The sequence below is a fragment of the Pholcus phalangioides genome, unplaced genomic scaffold (assembly GCF_987345545.1).
Source record: "Pholcus phalangioides strain wild (caught in Gottingen) unplaced genomic scaffold, Ppha-v1.0 ptg000042l_1, whole genome shotgun sequence".
In the NCBI taxonomy this organism is placed as follows: domain Eukaryota; kingdom Metazoa; phylum Arthropoda; class Arachnida; order Araneae; family Pholcidae; genus Pholcus; species Pholcus phalangioides.
In genome coordinates, this window is record NW_028301628.1 from 28,584,020 (window position 1) to 28,604,917 (window position 20,898).

Sequence of the window (20,898 nt, forward strand, 5' to 3'; positions counted from 1 at the left end):
GCTGTCCGTCTTGTTCAAGTCTATTTTTCTGATGATTTTTCTTTGAAATTCCTTGCAATAAAAAATGTCTTATAAATTGTGAAGATATTTTCATTTCGTACTCAAAGATATTGGTTATAAACCAATAGAAAGCAAGACGTGAATTAATTTTTGATATATTGTATTCAGTTGAATTCCATTATATCAAGCTTCAACGTCCCAAAAAAAAATGTTACATCTGCAGGTTTATATGAGCCAGACTCCCTTTTGTGAGGTTTGACTGTGAATAAAAGATGAAAAGATGGTCTCAACCATATATCAGAGTTGATCTTTGGTAAACAGAAAAGTCACAGAGTAGCGTGCCAGTTCAATATGGTTGCTGACTTCCTCTGCTATAGCCAGCAAAAATACCACTCTTTCACAATTCACTGGAGTTTGTGACTATTATTGGTATGAACTGTGAAAAATAGTCAGGTGTATTGAGATAACCACTATAGTCTTACTTTGTGAATTTGCCACTTCGCATCACTGGGTATTTTTTGCTAGTAATAAATAGTGTTACCAGATGTCTCAATTTCAGCAGGACAGTTCCATTGTCCTGAGAGAGCATATGTAATGTAATTTGGTTACTCTACTGATTTTAAAAAGGTGAAATTTGATAAGAAATCATCTCAGTTTCACCTTATTGAAATCCTTTGATCATGCATACAGGTTTCACCAAAGATGAAGCATAATTCGTTTCGTTATGGTTTAGCATTCATTTTAAATTTGTAATGGTAACACTGAACACAGCAAATTTTGTCAACTTTTCTTCTTCCAAAATAAAAAATTCATTTTTCTTATGTGATTCAGTGTGCTGTACACAAATTTGACCATAAAAGTAGCTGGATTGGCTTCGGTTGTTTTGAAATTACATATTATGTATCTCGAAATACAGTGAAACCTGTCTGAGACAGTCACTGTATGAGACGGAAACCTGTTTAAAATGGAATCAAAATATAGTCTGCTCAATGTGATTAGTGCTTTGATTTTGTACTCTTATAAAGTGGAAATCTGAGACAAAATATTATTTCAGTCTCTTTACTTTCCATTTTCATACAAGTTCCACCTTATATGTATGATGGCATAATACAATGCATTGAAATACAAGTGAACATTGTACTGTGAAGTATTGAAGTTTACATTGTACAGTGAAACCTCAATGTAATGATATTCTGTGGATCAAGAAAAAATATTGTGTAGAGAGATTGTTATATTGAGAGGCAACGTTATTACATACTGTCAAATTTATGCTGCTGTTGGCATCTCTTCTAAATTGGTGTTGCTAGAAACACCAAAAAATTCACTTTTGAGTATTTATTCACTCAAAAAATTTTAGTTGATTAGCAAAATTCCATAAGATGTATCTTTTCCCCCCCCCCCCCTCCTCCTCCTCTCGTAAAGAGGTTTATTCCAATACACTTTGGTGTATTGCATGGAAAGTAAGGATACTGAAATTTTCATCAACACTTACGGTGATCAGGTGGTACCAAATGCTGTTATTATTGACGTCCTGGGAGGAACTAAATTATGTGATGAGTTTCAAAATATAGTGAAGGATATTTTGAGCAAAGTATTATTTTCGCTGCTACAAATCTAAAAAAAAAGAAATTGTTATAGAGGGATTTACTGTAGTATAAAGGATATTATTGTATCAAGAGGAGTTTTGCATAGAATATAATATTAGACTATAGTTGATTCTGAATAAGATTTGAAAAAATATCATTGTAGAGGGGGTTTATATCATTATACCAAGTATCATTTCACTGTACACACTAAATAGATCATAATAAGAGGATACAGAAATTACAACACAAAAAAGATAGAAACTTCACCAATATACAAAGCCATAACATTAGTAAACATAAAAATTCAACACAAATACATACAAAAACAAATGTATTATAGCACAATTCATTAGCAGACATGATACATATTACTTCGTTCTGCATTATGCTTGTACTGGATATAAGGAGCATCTCTTACTATTTTTCCAACAGTAGTTGGCCAGCATCAAGGTAGACCATTTTCCCTGGTAACATTGTTTTACAGTCCTTATCACTTTTCCAACATATAATAATCCTCATAAATCACTAACTGTTAACATGGTGATATCTCAAAAACCATAGCCAATGAAACAATTTCATGGTGATATTTGTGTTCAGCAGGTCAAAGTCATTTGAGATTACACATTCTATTGTTGTCCAGTGTAATTAAATATGATGTGTTTTAAATTTTATTCAATGAAATTATTTATATTTTTTTGTTTTTAATAGATGTCTGTAGCGAAAGATGAGCATTGCTGGTTACATGATAACACTCAGAAAACAAAATGGAGGGTAATTATTACAAAAAAAATTTTGTGATGATTTTTGTGTACCTCGTATACTTTTTGTACCATACTTGCTGATGTATTAAATGATATGTTACAGCAGGTGCAGATTTATGGGGGGGAGGAGTGATCACTCCCAAGAGCAAAATATGCAAAATTGCCCTCAGTGTGGTAATTCATGAAGTTTTCATAACTTCTCTAGGATAATATTGCATTCAATCAATCCATTGAAAATTACCTGTATCAACATTTTTGATTCAATAACAAATTCAAGAAAACTTTGACTAAAAACTGAAAAAATCGAAACGGAGAAAAAAAAATTGGAACTGTCCAGAGAGAAATACAGGAAGAAATGCAGAATGTATGGTCACCCTACACACAACAATTTGTAAAACCGCCTCTCCCAACAGTGAGCTCTAGATCTGCCCCTGTGCTACAGTGAATATAATAAACAGGTAATTATGTATAATCTCCAGTATTATATCTGTATGCGGGAGGTAAAGGGTACTATGTCTATTTTCGTCAATATTGGGATAACACTATTAATTTACAGTACTTTTTCTGCCCTATACATTAGGTATAAGCCCTAAGTCTTATTTCAGTAAAGAAAAGATGTTCTAACTTTATAAAATGTAGAATGAAAAAAAGGCATTAAAAGATACATAAAAGACATTGAAAGACATTAAAAATATGTTAAAACAGCTCTCCTGTGAAATTCACTTTTTTGGGGTAAAATGACATCCTTCACCTCCAACATACAGATATATAATCACCACGATTGTCTTGATAAGTTTTATAAATTTCACTGCACATTTAACACTTTTATCAGCAAATATTGATAATTCTCAAATGAAGTTGATATGTTTGAATGTAGAACAAATCGTACAGAAATATCATGTTGATTCAACCACCTATCAATTTTGCCTGTACATGATGGGTGCAATATACATGTTTTGCAATAAAAAGTAAAATAAGTGCGAAAAAAATATAAAAATAGATTTTTCTCTTCAGTCTTGTTAATATTGGTTTTCTTCATATTTTTGAACATGTGAAAGTACGGCAAACGTTACTGATCAAATTGATCACCCTAAACTGAAATATATTTAGAATTTCTGGTGAATTTGTGTAATTCATTGATGATTATTTATCATATTTACCAATATTAACTTGAAATATACATAATCATCAGTAAATGTGATTAACAAGGTCAGGTTCTCACATGGGCAAATGATGTATGTACATACCCAGGGCCTATTCAGATGTTAAAATTAATGTTTTGATATTTTAGTTTTTACAAAAATATTAACAAATATTTTAAGTTTTTGATTGTCTTGGGGTGCCCTCCAGGATCCTCTAGCCCTGTGTATGCTTCTGCTGTAAAGAATGCTATATATAAACGATTCCAAAAAGTTGGGTTTGCCCTGAGCCTGAATTTATCAAACTTGCCAAAATGGTCTGCCAGGGTGTATAATGATCCTGTATAACTACTAGATTTATCAAATACACCATGGTGCGTAGAAAGGTGATCATTAATACAAACAATTTTTATTGCTTTTAATAGAATTAGATTTCTTTATAGATGCCACATCCCCCCACCCTTGTAAAAGTACACGGCATAACAAAAAATTCACTATGTAAAACAACACAGAAACAAAAATTCAAGCTTTTGTTCTTCCAAATAGTCTGCCCAGGACAGATTCATGATATTCAAACTTAACTTTTTCATTTGGCAATATGTCCATATAATGATGAATTTAGATTAAATGAACTTTTTATTCGTTTATTTGAATACACAGCAAGCTACAGGAAAAAAATACAAGTCATCATATTCAAGTTTTTTTTTTTTGAGTGGCAAGCTATAAATGTTTTTTTTTCTCCTTTCATTTTTCTAGATCATTAATTCCAATGGTATGGAAGGTATGGTTCCTGGAGTATGCTTTTTGATCCCGCCTCCAAATCCAGAAGCTCTAGAATTAGCTGAAAGGTAGTTCTACAAATAAAGCAATTTTTTCATTTATATTAGTATGGCATTTATATCTCTTGTTAAGAGCACCATGTTAGTGGAATAAATATTTCAAATGTTCTCTTGAAATTCTAAATATTTTTTTACAGCCTTAAGAAACAGTTTGAGCTGATAGTCAATTTGTGGACTTCAAAACAGCGGAAATTGCGACAAAACATGATATTCGCCACCATTAAAATCATCAAATCGTGGGATATTACCAAAGTAAGATTTTTTTTATGTTCCTTTTTCGCTCAACATTTTGTATATTGTTTCAAAATGCCATATTAGTATGGAAGATACATTCGCCTCTGTTATCTGAAAAAAAAAAATTGTAACAAGTTCTGATTTATATATTAGTGTTTTTCTTGTTTTTTAGTTCCGTAGCATTGAACCCATCCAGAGAGAGAGCATTATAAAAGCTCTGAATGAAGATACGCAGAAGTTGCTGAATGAAGGATCGAGTGATGACCCAGCTCTTAAGAGGCTACAGGATGAAATAGCATACTGCAACAAACTGTTTGCCGACCTTCAGCGAATGTTGGATGAAGATGAATGTAAGTCTATCTGCAATAGTGAAATAATTTTAGCTACTGCTTGTTGGCTATTATATAAATCTAAGCATACATTGAAAGCATGAGTGACCTTATGATGTGTCAATATTAAAAATAAGTATTTTCTCATATTGTTGCAGTGGACAAAATAAACAAAACTCAAGCTCGCAAATTCAATGATCTGGCATCTTCCCTTCAGAGCAGTCTTACAGAGAGGGAAAGAACATTGAAGCAAAGAACTCAAGCTGCTATTCCACGGAGCAAGCATATGGTGGAAGAGTTAATGCAAGAACACAAAGTACACATAACCCATTTTGCTGTCCCCCCTTTTCGTAATGGCAGTAGATCAATAAAGTAATCAGTAATTTATTTTTAAATGTGAATTGTTTTTTCAGGACTTTGAAGCTGAACTTCAGAAATTGGAACCTAAAGTCAGTGAAGTGCGAGAAGCTTTCAGGGAACTCTCCAAGAAAACTCCAGCTCTTCAGTCAAGACATGATTCTATTATAGAATCATGGAATAACATATGGTCTATGGCTAGCTTGTATGTTGAAAGGTATGTCATTAACCTTTTCAATGAACAGTGTGCCTAATTGAAGGGCTTACAGCCAGAAGGGGGGGGGGTTAGTTTCATTTTCTTCCATTCAGCCAAGGAGGAGTCTGCCCCTCCTTGGCTGATTGGCTTAGCTGAATTTTTTTTTTTTTTTGCCCCTTTCTTGCTCCAGTGGGGCTATGATGGTGTTAGCTCTATCTATTGAGAAACGGAGGAACTGACTGCTGGAGTTATCTTCATCTATAACCAAATAAAGGAAATTTTTATTAAGAAAGTGGGCTTAACACAAAAGTGCCAAAAATGCAGCTAACTCATTCTTGATGCAAGCCTTTCAACTGGAAACTGGTTTTAGTTATAAAAAAATACATTTTGTCTCTCATGAAAGCACTTATGTTTTTTCCTGAATGTGTAAGAAAAATTTTCATTAAAATTTTTATTTAATTTAAAGAGCAAAATCTTAATTTCATCACTTATGCCATAAATGCCATTTTTCTTGTATGCCAAATCACGTATGCCATTTGTCTAACATCTTTCACTTTTAAAGAATACAATTTATTTAATTTTTTATTATTAATGTGACATGGCAGGGACACATGTCTGGACCAGAAAATATAAAGAACTTCTTTTTTGTGAATTTCTGGGTTGAGATCTCAACTCAAAGATCATAAGGGAAAAGAAAAGGGAAATTATAAAAAGAGAAAATAAAAAGGGAATGTTATAAAAATCAATCTGAATTTGATTTAATATTTTTGCATATGACTGCAACATCCCCAAAAAGAAAAGGCTTAGATCAAATACCACACCTCATTACATCTCCATTTTTATATTCAAAATATGCTTAGGGAAATAGTCTCTATATAGAAAATAATAATAAATGTTTTACATGAAGTTCATATTTTAAAATTTTTTGTAAACTTGGCAACTTTTTTGCAACTTGTTCAAAATGTTGATTTTTTTTTTTTCTTCCCAACATGTAAACTTTTCTCAATTCTCAGCACCTGTTTTTTTTAAAGAACAGATCCGTCAATAAATTATTTGAAACCACTTGTGCTTTTATCATATATCAAACATCTTATTTGAAGTCTTATTAATTCGCTCTTATCCTTATAGGTTAAAATCTGTGGAATTAGCCATTATGCATTATGATGAAGCTACTGAAGTGGTCTCCAATGTGGAGTTGAAACTGATAGCTTACGAAGAGATGCCATCTGAAATTGAATCTCTTGCAAAAGTGGAACAGAGCTTGCTGGTTAGTTAATATGGTTTTCTGAATTCATATTTGTGTTTGCAGGTTTAAATGCTACTTGGCTTATCTTATGAGACATTAAATTAAGAGTTTAATTTATTTCTCTGATTATCAAAATAAATATTATAGAAGTTAACTTGCATAGTATTTCATAATGCCCAAAAATATGTTTCATTTTTGAAGGACACTTTTTTTTTTTAGTCGAGGTTTTTTCCAATGTGTATGGGATAATGCTCCAACATATTTTTTTACTGATAATTTTGTATAGAGAAAACCATAATCTGAACTCGTTATTATTTGCAGTCAATGAAAAGAGAAATGCAACTCCAACAAGGTACGATTGATCGGATGACTGAAGATGTAGCTACTGTGCGCCATTTAGTTGAACTCAGTAGGCCTCATCAAGTCGTTCATACGGATGTTAGCAAATTGGAAGAAGATTCACGTAAGGTTAGAAGAAGGTGGGATCAAGCTGCTGTGCAGATTCAAGAGAGGTTAATCATTTGCATTATCAAGTTGTTCTTAGAAAAATATTTTTGCTTGTCATTCCAAGTAGGCCATGTGCCACATTTGGTGATAAGTTGTAGGCTATGTGGAGCAAATTTTGTATGCATATTTTTTATTGTGTATTCTATTAGTGGCTGAGCATATAAAGCCTTGTAGGATATGCTATGGAGATATCATGTCATGCCAAATACTATGTACAGTTATATTGTTAAATATAGATTTAATGATTGTATTCATGTTAGGTTGAGAGCTGTGGAAACATCTACTGGCCTTCTAAAGAGTTATGACGGTAAAATTGAAGAACAGAGATCTTGGGTTACCCAAACCAAAGTCCAAGTAGAGAGCATGAGAGCTATCAGTCGCATGGATTCTCAAGAAATGCACAGAGAGGTCGAGTCAACAATGGTTAGCATGTGTTTATGTGATAAATCTTGATAATTTTTCCTTGAAATTTATTACTACTCCTGTGTATTTTTGTTTTCTTTCCAGCTGCAAGGGAAATTAAATTGATTATGTTTACTGTATTCAGTTAAATTGATGCATACTTTTTCCTTTTGTGGCTTCCAATGGGATTTTTCACTGTCCTACTATTGTGAATTTATAGTGCAGAATAATTCGCGCCTAGGCTCCTTTTTTTAAAATGCATTTTTGTTCGCTTAATCTTTCATTTTACATGAAATCATTAAATTTTCTCAAAGAAAAGTACCGTTATATTTAGGAAAAGATTTTGAGATGGGAATGAATTGATTGGACTCGCATGTGGGATAATCATTCTGATGACAATTAGCACCAAAATTCAGCTCATAACATTGCTATGTTGTCTGTCTAATGCATCTTTATCAACAAAAACGTCATTAGCCCCAATCTGTATTTGTTGGTTGAGGTAGAAATACCTCAAAATTTTCTTCATTACCCAAAAAATTTGCAGTCCAAGGCATTCGTTATCCAGGGTATCACTGTATAGTAATATGGGGGTTCCTAGCAACATGGAATGTCAAGAGAAAATTCTGTGAATGGGAAAAAGAGAAGCTATCCATTCTTAGATAAGACAACCATAAATATTTCTTATGGGTATTGTATTATATTTTATCATTTATATGTACTTTTTAAGATTGCATTTGTAATTGGATTGCTGTACAAATATGACATCCATATTTGTCATGAGCATCTTTTTTCAGCCTCCTCGTTGGGCCTATTATGGCCTTGTATTTGTACCAAAAGAAAAACATTTGGAGAAAGATTAATATACTTTTAATTATATATCTTTCTTTAAGAGTACTACTTCACCGCACACCAACTCCGGTCATATATCGCCATACGGCAATTTCCAACCAGTGGAGTTGGGAGGGAAATGAAAGCTCCATCTATTGGTGGTCGCCCCAGGATCGGTAGGTAAAGAACTTGCTTCTGGTGTTCTATGCCCGGATTCGAACCCATGGACCTTGATGGTAACCTTCATAGCGGAAGGCGAGCATTTTTACCACTACTCCACTCGGGCGCCTTTAAGAGTACTAGTCAGGGAAATGAACCAAGCTGATTTATCTGAGAACTTTTTAATAGACAAATTCTCTGACCATAATTAAACATTTTTTCCATTAAAAAATGTTTTGGTTATTAATAAATGGATTCTCTCTCTTCGGCATTTGTATGCAAAAACACCAAGGTCTTAATTTCATAAAATATGTATGATTACAGAATTTGTACTCGTCTGTTGGCCAAAGAAAAGCAGTAATTGAAGAAGTCAATGTCGATGGAGGACGATACGTCAGGGAGGCAAAGGTAACTTTGAATTGCTCGCGTTCAGTAATTAATGCCATTTAACCTTACTTTAATGCTGTTATCCTAAATTTTAATATGCACTAGTGATTAATGAATAGTCTAATGCTTAAAATACATTTGCTGGCAAAGCAACTTAATTTAATAATTCACTTACCACTAAATGACTGAACAATAACTGTAACAAGTGGTAATGAACTTTTTATAAAGTTTTACCCCTTCCATCAAAATTGTCAAGAATTATGTACATTCGTTTTCTGCTGTACATTACACCCGAAGAAAGTGCTGTTATGTAGCTTTGTAGTTTCATTCCAGACCGTATGTGAATTTTAAACAAAAATTAAGCATCTCGTTCATTGTGAAAGATTAATTTAATGAAAAGATTTCTTGATACAATACTGTCTATAACAACTATTTACTAGTATGAATGTAGAAATAGTTGCATTACATGTCTTCTAGTATAAAACTACTTTCAAACTATCCTTTCTCTAACCTATCCTTTCCTTTGCTTTATGACAGAAGCCACACATCTTCAGAACATTGCTTGTATGACTCCTCTGACTGAATTTTTCTAAGAGTGTAGCATAGCCATAAATATAATGTAATGGCACAACACGAAAATAAGTTTTATTGTTCCTATAAAAATAAGTTTTACCATTCTCAAGCATGGGGTCATATCTTTCTCGAACCATAATCACCCATAGACCATCTTTTTCAAATGCTCAAATTCGCATCAACATTATGCCAATTCTTGAATACAGCATCTAGGACGAATTTAATTATCTATCAATTCCCCGCAAGCTTTAAATTAAGCATTCTTGATTACTGCAGTTCTTATAAGCAAAAAAGTATCTCCACATAGACCAATCAGGTCTGCAACATTTAAAAAAATTTACACCAAACACAACATGCGAATATTACCTGCAGATTTGTTTACTTCAGAATATAAATAACAGCACTTCTCTTGAACACAGCCGATCATTCTTTGGAATCAACCTTAACGTTAGGTACAGAATGCATATACATGCACATCCGGACAAGTACCAATCAGAAGTTCTGCAGAGGAATTTTATGAGCTGCGTGTGGAGTGTAGTAGTAGTAGTAGAGCTTGCAAGCATCAGATTAGAGATACTAGTTCCAAAACATGGAATTTTACCTGAGAAATAGAAAAAATTAATGACTTGCTAAAGTAGTTATTTTTAAAACTATATATCCATACTTTTTTAGATCCTATATCCAGTGCAATAGTTAGACATACTATTTGCCAAAATATTGATAATATTCAGAAGGTATCTATTGAAAAGTTGAGTTAAAGCCTCCACTCCCCAATATTTTCAAAAATTTTGTCAATTTACATTGTCAATCTCACTTTATTGCAAGCAAGAAACACATACTTTTTCTTTTAAAATGCATGTGTACCAATTTAAAGCTTATATTTATTTATTTTTTATTTTTTTTACGATGACCTAATGAATATTTGTTAGACAACAATAACGATGTTAACTTTAGAAATGGTCAGAATATCTTTACTCAAGAATTCACGTCCAGTATTGGAACATATTCTTGCTATCACAAGGGAAGTCAAGTTAATCATAGGCAAAGATATACTTAAAAGTCTTGGGGGGGGGGGGCACGATAATGATGTCAATTCATATATACACATATACATTGGATCAGACGACTTCACCTTTGACGCTTGGGGGAAATGCATCCTATTTCTCTCTGTATCTCTGTGCATGAAGTTAATGTTTAGCTATGCAGCTGAAAAAATAAACTATCCATTTCATTAGTAAATGGACACCTGATGTTAATTACGTTCCATTGTATTAGAGTCTAAATACTGAGATGGAATTTAAATTTTCTGAGAGTGAATAGCCACCAAAAATGGAACCTTCATTTTTGTATGGCTTTTTTTTTTATTAGCATGGATGAGGGTATGCTGAGAAGAAAAAAGTGCCAGAGAGAGAAACTAGTTCAATTTTTTTTTTCATATTTTTGTCAGAATTTGCATTTCAAGCAAAAAGTCTAGCAGAAACTAAACAAAAAAGCAGTTTTGTTTTTATGTCCCAAAGGTGCCAATGTTTTTGATTTCCTCAGAAACCTCCTGATTCTTCAGCCTTATTAAAATCTTCCGGTCCAAAACCAGATTTTTCTCTTCTGTTTTTCGTATCTTTATAGGAAAATCCTCAAATTGTACTTTGTTTGAATGAAAAATCCCTAAAAAAAATTCTCTTTCAGTCCTTGCAAACCCAAGCTGACCACGTTTTCTCAGGAAAAGTATGGCAAATTATGATTTCAAGTATGGAAAATCAATAATTGTTGCCTTAAAAAACCAGGACGCAGGAAAGTCCTGCAAGAATGGGTCAAATGGTCACCTGATGCAATCCCCATAAATTCCCAGTATTTCCTTTTCATTTGTATGAAATTTTTTCTTCAAAGAAATATTTCATCACATGATAAACTACAGATTTCCTAAGCCTTGGAATTGCTATTTATAATAGGAGAACAATTACACAAGGAGTGTATTAATATCAATGTCCACTACTTTTTTTTACAAAAAACTGTTGTAAAATGAAGTAATTAAAGAGGCTAATCATTTTTGACCAATCTACGCACTGCATATCCTGTAAAAAAATTTAAAAAAAAAAACCATAAAATGACATGATAACATGAATTAATGAAATTAATCTAAATCATAGGAATGGAGTCCTTTACTTTCACCTTTGTTCTGAGTGTGGTTTCTAATCTCTAACCTATTTCTTCTTACTTTTCTTATAAGTATTTCTGAACTCTTATTTCCCATACCTTCTCTGAGATTCAATACTTCCTTTGGAGATCTGGGAAAACTGACAGAGAAAAAAAGTGTTAGCTACTTTATGTCCCCCCATGTAGATCTACGATCTCCAGCTGAAGCAATACCAGGAAAGTCTGGAAGATCTGCAGATTCCTGAGGAACAAGAACGTAAAAAAGCTAAAGTGAATGCCGGCGCAGAGATCGTCAGTCAAGAGCTGGATACTTTGAATCAAGATTACTCTGACTTGGCTAACAATCTGTTGCAACGATTGAATGAGTTGAAAAGTTTGCTATCAAATCAGGAAGGTCAGAAGGTAATGAGCTATAATTTTGTGAAATGTAATTTTCCTTGCATTTTATTCACCATTTAGTTTCTAAATATTCTTTTGTAGTACTCTACAACTACTTCCCACATTCTAAAAAGAACTAAAAATATAAGAATAATATCACGTCGAAGCTTCTCTATAAGTGTTTTTAGAAATTCATCAATATTAAACAGCTAATACTGGTCTATTTTTTATTAAATTGGGAAACAAATATCTATATCATAATATGAACTTCCGAGAAAAGTTAGTCAAGTGTGGGAAGTTGTGGATGAAGTAGACTTTGATACATGAATGCCTAGTAATTCAGAAGTACCTCAGGAGGTTTCAAAATTAAGGGCCTATAAAAAAAGAAAAGAGAAAAATGAGTTCCAATCACACACACATCTTAATCATTTTTCAACTATTATCATTCTTTTCCAAGCATTTCTCAGGACAAGCCTATTTCTAACTTTCTGTATCAAAATCCCCATCAGTTTGTCAATGTTTTCGAATCACATGGCAAAGCTTTTAAAAGGTTTCAGTGTAGACTTGCGGTGTGAGGAATGTTTCATCCGTGATCATTTGAGATCACACAAATTTTTGTTCTGCATGAAATATGATTACTGGATGAACTATTTGTAGGGAGTTTATTTCTTCACAAAAAAAAAGAAAAAAAAAAAAAGTCATAACTTTCCATTTCACAAAGTGAAAAATTTTGAGAGTATTGCAACTACATGATCTAAGAATCGGTTTATTTTGCTGTTTATGTCAGACTGCAAATTTTTGTTGTTCTTTTACAGCCAAACAGCCTTTAGTTATGAAACTCCTCTCATTGATTATAAACCTAAATGGATATTATGAGTGGTTCAATCTTTTGTAGAAATAAAAAAAAACAAGGGTCAAAAATTACAATACCAGTGAATTGTATTCATACCATCTAAAGCCAATATAACTACTATCAATGAGTGTACCATGCTGTTCAAAACTTCAAGATGATAATTTACTTTATCAAAGATATCAATTTTTTTCCTTTCAAATTTAAACTGGTAAAATAAATGTATATGATAATCACATTTGAAACGTAGAATTGATTTATAATAGATGAAGTAACATCTGTATATAATGATTTTTAATGGACCAGAAAAAAGTTGCTATAAGTAATTTATCGTCATAGGTGAAGTTTAATTTAATGCACATTATTGCTATGAAAAATCTCTTGTGCCAAAGAGTTATATCTTTGTATAAAGGATTGTCGTCATAGATGGCATCGTATTCAGAGGTTTCACTGTCGATTGTAGATTTCTAATCGTCTCAAAAGTTCATGTATTTTAATATTTCTCATAATATTGTTTCTCATTCACGGGTGAATCAATGAATCCTAAAGCGAAATTGTTATGGAATGTTAATAATCTGACCGTATTGCATGTTTTTATTTTAAAGGCAAAACACATTCGCGATCGACAAAGAAACCATCTGACCCTATGTATTAAAGAATTATTTAGAAAATAGCACACTTTTTGAATTCATGGCCAAAGCTCAATGAATAAAGAGCTTGTTGTGAAAGTTGGATTTTGGTATATTATTTGAGAGAAAGCTATGCTTTTTAACTTTCCCAGCACACATGAAAGTCTTTTTTGTGTCAAAGTGGCTGTAAATCTCCCTCTTTCTCACTGTATTTTTTGTGTTTATAATTTGAAAGTGTCTTATTTCTCTTCTCTTTTTTGTGGTTGTTTCGTTTTTTTTTTAAATGCATGTTTTCTGTAATTTTTTTTGTTCTTTTTTTGCCTCAGTCTGAAATCTTTTCTTTTTTACCTTATTTTCCTCCCCTCTGTAGTTTTCTGTTACCATCATTCAAGCACCACCCATCATCCTGAAGACTTTTCGCACAGAACTTATCTTTGATATTGCTTCTGCTTCCCACTGTAGTGGCTATGTTTCTTCCGTGGACCCACAATCTGTGCATCTCTGTCAAAACTCCAGCACTGTTAATAGCATGTCTGGCTATGAGTCTTTCTGTAAAAGTCATAAAATGTCTCAACCTTTTCATTCTCGTGGAGATGAGGCACTTCATAAGCCCTCGTTCACCTCTGTGTTAAACATTGACATAGATGATTCACATGACTCGATGCTGACTGAAATTGCTGATAATAAAAGCCTGTCTGTCTCCAGCATAACCTCTACAAAAATTCGAACAGCTAGGCATATTGACAGAAAAGATACTGTTCCAATCAAATTAATCACAGATGTGCAAATGATAAAAGATCCAGTTAGTGGGGAAAATTTGAACTTGCATGATGCAGTGAACCGAAAAATTTTCAGTTTATCTCCAGCGGGATATTTGCATCCTTTAACACAGCAGTTTCTAAGTTTAGATGAAGCAGCAATGCAAAATCTAATAGATTCTAATTTCACCAGCATTCTCCAACAACCAGTGGGAATTTATGACCCACATACAACCAAAGAATTGTCTTTACTTGAAGCAATTAATAAAGGCTTCTATAATTTGTCCAGTTCCAAATTATGTGATCCAAACAGAAATGTTGAAATTTCTGTCAAAGAGGCTTTAGCTTTGAATATTGTAAGGAAAGAAACATTAAATTATCTCATACAGAAAAAAATAGTCTTCATTCCTACCCACTCTGTCCTTGAAGCTATAAAAATCGGAGCAATTGATTGCAAGAGTGGGTTTTACAATTGTGAAACTTTAGGTAAATCATTGAAAATCTCTGAAGCATATACATTAGGACTTCTTGATGTAGGGGAATTGAAATTCTCTGAGTGTGGCGTATCTCTTGCAGAAGCAGTTTGTAGAGGTTTGGTTAGTAAATCAACTGGTCAGATTTATGACCATGATACTGGGGTTTTCTGTAGCATTCCTGAAGCATTGGAACGAGAGATATTGGCATCAAAATACACTGGGATAGCAGATGTCAGTTCAGGAAATTACATGAGCATTTCAGATGCTTTAAAAATTGGACTTATAGATTCCAAAAAGGGCTGTTATCAAGATAAAAGCAAGGATTCTTGTCTCACATTCAAGGAAGCTTATGAAAAACAGCTAATTGTGATCCCATTTACTCTGAGAGATGCATATCTCCAGGGAATTTTCAGTGAAAAAGGACGCATTGAGAATCCTCTAAATGGAAATGAACTTACTTTGTTAGAAGCTATAAATAAGGGAATATTCAATGTTCATGACAGATGTATTTTGTCTCCAACAACCAATGAGATGCTTACAATACCAGAAGCTCTTCTTAAAGGGGTGTTAGATCCTCAAGGAGTTATAATCAACACCAGCTCTGGTGAAAGTTTCACAATCTCTCAAGCTGCTACTAGAGGGTATTTGGCATCTGTTGGCCACAAATCAGTCTTTGAAATAGAAGGATTCAAAGATACAGCTACAGGAGAATTCATAAACTTTCTATCAGCTTGGGATAAAGGTATGATAAACATTCAATCAAGAAAATTCAAAGACTCCAGCTCTGGTGAACTGCTTCCTTTTTCCGAAGCTGCAAAACGAAATCTGATACAGCCTCAGATTTTCCATATGTTCTCCAAACAAATGGGAATCCAGGATGAACACCACAATCAGAAGACTTTGCTGGAGTGTGTTGTGGATGGCATTATAGATCCCATTACAGGTGCACTAAGAGACCCAATCACAAAACATCCTGTGAATCTACTGGATGCTGTAGACAATGGTATCATAACAGAAGAGGGTGCAGTAGATCTCAAATCATTGATGAATATCACTGTTACTCTCACTACTGTGACAAAAGAAACAACACGTTATGTAACTGTTATGAAAACAGGAGTGAACTCTGAAAGTAGAATAAGTTTCAAAGAAGCTTTTAAAAATGGTTTGATTGATGAATCTGCTGGCACATTCAAAGATCCAGTTTCGGGTAATGTAATACCATTAGAAGAGGCCATAGTCAAAGGTTTGATAGGTCTGAATGCTGCTCCTCAGAAATGTATTGAAGAATCACGAAGTATTGAAGATACTACTGAATCACGAGTTATGGAAACATGTATGGACATTGAGTTTAGTGAAAAGTCCTCTAATACCAATCCTACGCAGAAATCGAATGGTGATGTAGAAAGGGACGTTTCACAGGATGAAGAAACTTTCGATAGAAATACAGTTGATTTATCTGAACATCAAAGCATACTATTCAGTAAAATTATAAGCTATCCTAAAGTTTCAAAACAGGAACAAGGTACCATGGTCAATATCAAGAGTGAAATAAGTGATGATGTCGATAAAGCTTCATTTGAATCAGTCTTCTTTCTCGTGAAAGAAGCATCTGGCGGATATGTCACATATGGAGAAGCAGAAAAGCATGGTATTATTGATCCCAACACTGGAGAATATTGTGATAAAATAAGAAATAAAAGGCTTTCACTTGAAGAAGCCAAATTGCAAGGATTATTGGTACCTTTTGCGCCATCAGAATTTGATTCTCTAGCTCCTGGTTTACAAGGTATTCTTGAAATTGATTCTGAGAAACCTGTGAGTGCTTTACAATCCTTGGAAAACCCATCATCTTCTGATGCTCTGGTGGTCAATCAAGCTCATGTTGACACATTCATTGCACCAAGTGTTGAAATCAATGATATTAATTTATGTGAGAAAGACATTGTCCCAAAAATCCAGTCTGATCCTCATTGTGAGAAAAACACAGAGTCTATTGATTTCGAAGATAAAACAGATCATGGAAATGAAGAAGAATTAAAGCAAGCTAAGCAAGGCAAAACTCAGTATGTTGTACCAAGGTTTGAAGTGAAAATAGGCAAAGCTAAGACAGTCCAATCACCAGCCAAAGCTGTGGTTCTCCAGAAAGTCCGCCGCAAGAAAATGAGACCCAGCATAGCAGTGAAGAAAGGCCTGGTTGATAAAAAGACTGCTGAAGTTCTTGATGATGTTGAAAACATGAAAGGACCAGATGGTGAGCCAGTTTCATTGAAAGATGCAGTTTCACTGCGAATTATTAATGGTGATCAGGGATCAATTGCTGACCCTAAAAGTTCTAACCATCTAACTATAAATCAAGCTCTTGATGGTGGTCTGTTAGATCCGGAAAGTGGTGAATTAATGCTTCCTATTGGCAGATCCTTGAGCATTCCTGAAGCAGTAACACAAGGTCTTGTGGAGCCAGAACAACAGAAGATAGTACATCCTGAACATGGTGACCATCTTACTCTAAAAGAGGCCATTGTGTGCGACATCATAGATCCACAATCTGAAATGACTGAACCCACAACTGGAAAAAATCTCACCTTAGAAAAAGCATTAGACATTGGTGTGATTGACTGTGAAACTTCGGAAGTACAGTTGCTGGACAGTAAAGTTGGTATATTGGAAGCTGTTGATCTAGAAATATTCAAAAATATTTCTACAATTTCAAACGTGTTTCCGCCACTTGCTTTGACTTTCCCAGTTGCTTTGAGCCATGGATTTTTGGACCTAGAAAGCATCGAGTATGTCCACCCTATTAAAAAATATCGCTCTCCTCTTGGACAGGCAATCAGGCAAGGGCTGATAATGATTGTACCAGTCGAACCCATTGAACACAGTATAGACATCTGGACTGCCTTAGATAATAAACTGATAGATCCGGTTTTAGGAACTATACAACATCCAGCTTCTGGAAATTTATTGACTATAAGTGAAGCAGTTGAATCTGGGTTGTTGCAAATTACATCAGCGCCGAAAGACGAAGACATCCAGGATAACGACTACAGTGATAAAGCTCTTAGTTCTGTCATCGGAAAGCATTTCTTACTTCAGGATATCTTGAAAAATCCATTATTTAACAATCAGAATTTATTTATAAGAGACCTTCACAAAAATAGGCATTCCTTGGATTCGGATGAAGGGAAAAAATTGGTGTCAGCTAACGTACTTGTGAAAGTTCATCCTACTTTAGATCTCATCACAATATCAGATTTGCGAGAAGAATTCCAATCAGGCTCTCCTCTCAACTTCAAATCAGCTTGTGAGTCTGAGATATACAATCCTGATCGTCAGTGTTTTGTGAAACCCATCACAAAAGAAAACATTGATTTTAGTGATTTGTTTTCTTTGGGTATTTTAGATCAAAATTCAATTTTCATCAAAAACAATGAAGATCACTCTTTCTTCTCGATTAAACAGGCTCTTGACGAAAATCTTATTGACAGTAAAACTGGAGAACTAATTGATCCTGCAGATGGTGATAGAATTTCTTGTTTCAAAGGATCAGAATTAGGCTTAATCAAATGCTCTAAACCATGTAGCCTGAAGAAACTACCGAAATGTTCGACACTAGAAGCAGTGATTAAAAATGGTCTTTTTGATTTGGAGAAAATTGCTCTTAGATTGCCAGATACAGATTTCTTTGTTCCTTTAAATGCTTGCCTTCTTCACAAAGCTATCGATCCAGAATCTGTCATGGTATTTGATGGACAACATAGGCTACTGTCAATACATGAAGCATTGAGTGGCAAAATTATAGACCTCCAGAAGAACGTATATATTCACCCATTCACAAAAAAAGAGATAAACTTAGAAACTGCATTCCGGAAGGGCTTCTTCATTCCCAAGAGAAAGCCTATGTCTCTTGAAGCAGCAATAAATAGTAACTTTTTCAATCCATCTGGTGGAACTTTTATTGACCCAGTAACAGACGTCAAAATGGATATTGAACAAGCAGTACAAAGAGGCCTTGTTGAAAGTTCAGTAAGTCTGATAAAAGACACCAAAAATCGTAGAACTGTAAATCTGAATGAAGCACTTGATGAGAGGATAATCATTGCAAAATCAGGAAAGGTGCGAGATACAAACAGTGGCTCGCTAATAAATCTGGATGTAGCATTAAAGAAAGGTCTGATTCAAACAGCAGACCTACGCATGTCTTTGATCGAAGCTATTGAAAACGACTATTACGATGTTGACTCTGGCATGTTTTTCAATCCAAAAACTGGACAGTACATTCCATTACCATTAGCTCTTCAAAACTCCCTCATTCATTCGTTTTCTGTGCTAGTGAGGGATGTAACAACATCAAATTATTTAACATTGAGGGATGCTGTCCAACAAGGCATAATAACAGAAAATGGAAAAGTGCTAGTTGATAATCCTGAAATTTCTGGAGTGAACAGTGAAAAGTATGTTCACGTGGATTTAAAGAAAGCGCTGCAGCTTGGTTTATTGGAAAAAATCAAAAAGCCATTTGATTTTAGCCAGGTCATACAAATGGGTCTATATGACACTAAATCCAAAAAAATTATTGACCCCACAAGTAACTCAGAGTTGGACTTGAGGCAATCTGTTACTCTCGGTTTGATCAAAGGCGAAACTGCCTTATTCAATGACTCCAAAAGCCTTAAAACTCTAACTGTTGCTGCACTGGATGAAAACATTGATATTAATAACGCTGCCATTGGAAAGGGTAGCTGTAATGCCAGTACAATCATTCCTATTAATGATAATGAAGATTTGCAATGCATTTTACAAAATCGTTATACTGCTACAAAGTTGCCTGAATGCATTGAAACTCTTGAAATGACTCTTGAAGAAGCCATTGATAGTAAATGTGTGGACCTCGAAGCTGCTGTTTTAAAGGACTGCAAAACCCAAACATTCAAATCTGTGAAATTAGCTCTCAGTGAAGGTCTATTAGATCCTAAAAAGAAAATAGCCTTTAATATCTCAAGAAAAATTCCATGTAAAAAAGTTTTCTATGATCAAAAGATCGAGGTGTTCTTAGAAGTTCCAAAAACAATCGAAAGTATAATCTATGACAAGTCATTTGACACTATCACAGCGATGTATATAGACTCTGAAAGCAAGCAGAGGTTGAGTCTTCTTGAAGCAATCAATTTAGGATTTTTGGATGCCAGCTCTGCTGTTATGAAAGATACAGCTGAAAAGAAATTAGTTCCTCTTGAAAAATGCTTTGAATCCAAGATAATTGATCCAGATAAAGGCACAGTATTAAATACTGCAACCAACCAACTGTTGACATTCAGAAATGCTCTGGACTCTAACATCATGCTATTGCCAAACAGACCAATACCCTTGATCGAAGCAATGGAAATCAACATCTTCACGCCAGACTCAAATAAATTTTATAATCCTTTTACATGTGCTTATTTGACACTTGATGATGCAATTAGTGTGGGTCTTATTGATGTATCATCGGCATCATTTAGAGATGTTGCGACTGACGAATTTATGCCATTTGGCAAAGCAACCGAAAAAGGTGTTCTTGACCCTAAGAGTAGCCAACTTCTTGATTTGAAAAGCGGTAAGAGCATGAACTTGCTTGATGCCTACCAACAAGGATACATTATTCCTGCAGCTAAACGGGTAAGGCCTCATAACTGTCGAGACTGGGCATGAATTTGTATGCTTCGCTTGGCTGCAAGGTGCATGTAAAAAAAAACCATTATGGATGATGAGATATATAATACATATTACCCAGTGTCTATATGAGCATTATCCATGCAAATAATGTGTTATTTTATGATTGTATTTCAGAACCTCAAACAGTTACTGTAATTTGCTATATGTTTTTATTTCCAGTGTATTCTATTCATGCATGCATTTTTGATTGTTGATTTGATGATCGCTTGGCTTGCATAACAGCTTATTTATGCCAAATTTTGCATATGCATTATAACACTTGTGTTTTTTCCCAAACACGCTTGCATATAGCAAAAAAAAAAACAAACTGTAGTGTTATGAAATGTTTTCAGTTGGGATTTCATGTCTGACATTTAATTTTGTTTTTAAAAAAATACTAATTTATACATATATGACATACT

General features: G+C 34.0%; 1 protein-coding gene across 7 annotated transcripts in view; it reads left to right on the plus strand.

The window, feature by feature from the left end:
- Positions 1 to 20,898, plus strand: part of shot (dystonin-like protein short stop) — a 278,055-nt gene that overhangs the window by 203,999 nt on the left and 53,158 nt on the right. For 6 of the 7 annotated variants that reach the window (XM_089255090.1, XM_089255092.1, XM_089255088.1 and 3 more), the window contains 12 exons: positions 2,295 to 2,357; positions 4,243 to 4,334; positions 4,463 to 4,577; positions 4,732 to 4,909; positions 5,047 to 5,204; positions 5,302 to 5,462; positions 6,570 to 6,708; positions 7,009 to 7,199; positions 7,455 to 7,617; positions 8,908 to 8,991; positions 11,881 to 12,096; positions 13,922 to 20,440. In XM_089255090.1, the coding sequence (XP_089111216.1) occupies positions 2,295 to 2,357; positions 4,243 to 4,334; positions 4,463 to 4,577; positions 4,732 to 4,909; positions 5,047 to 5,204; positions 5,302 to 5,462; positions 6,570 to 6,708; positions 7,009 to 7,199; positions 7,455 to 7,617; positions 8,908 to 8,991; positions 11,881 to 12,096; positions 13,922 to 20,440 (8,079 nt within the window). The remainder of the gene's footprint in view (positions 1 to 2,294; positions 2,358 to 4,242; positions 4,335 to 4,462; positions 4,578 to 4,731; positions 4,910 to 5,046; positions 5,205 to 5,301; positions 5,463 to 6,569; positions 6,709 to 7,008; positions 7,200 to 7,454; positions 7,618 to 8,907; positions 8,992 to 11,880; positions 12,097 to 13,921; positions 20,441 to 20,898) is intronic. The other variant, XM_089255094.1, reaches the window with a different exon arrangement.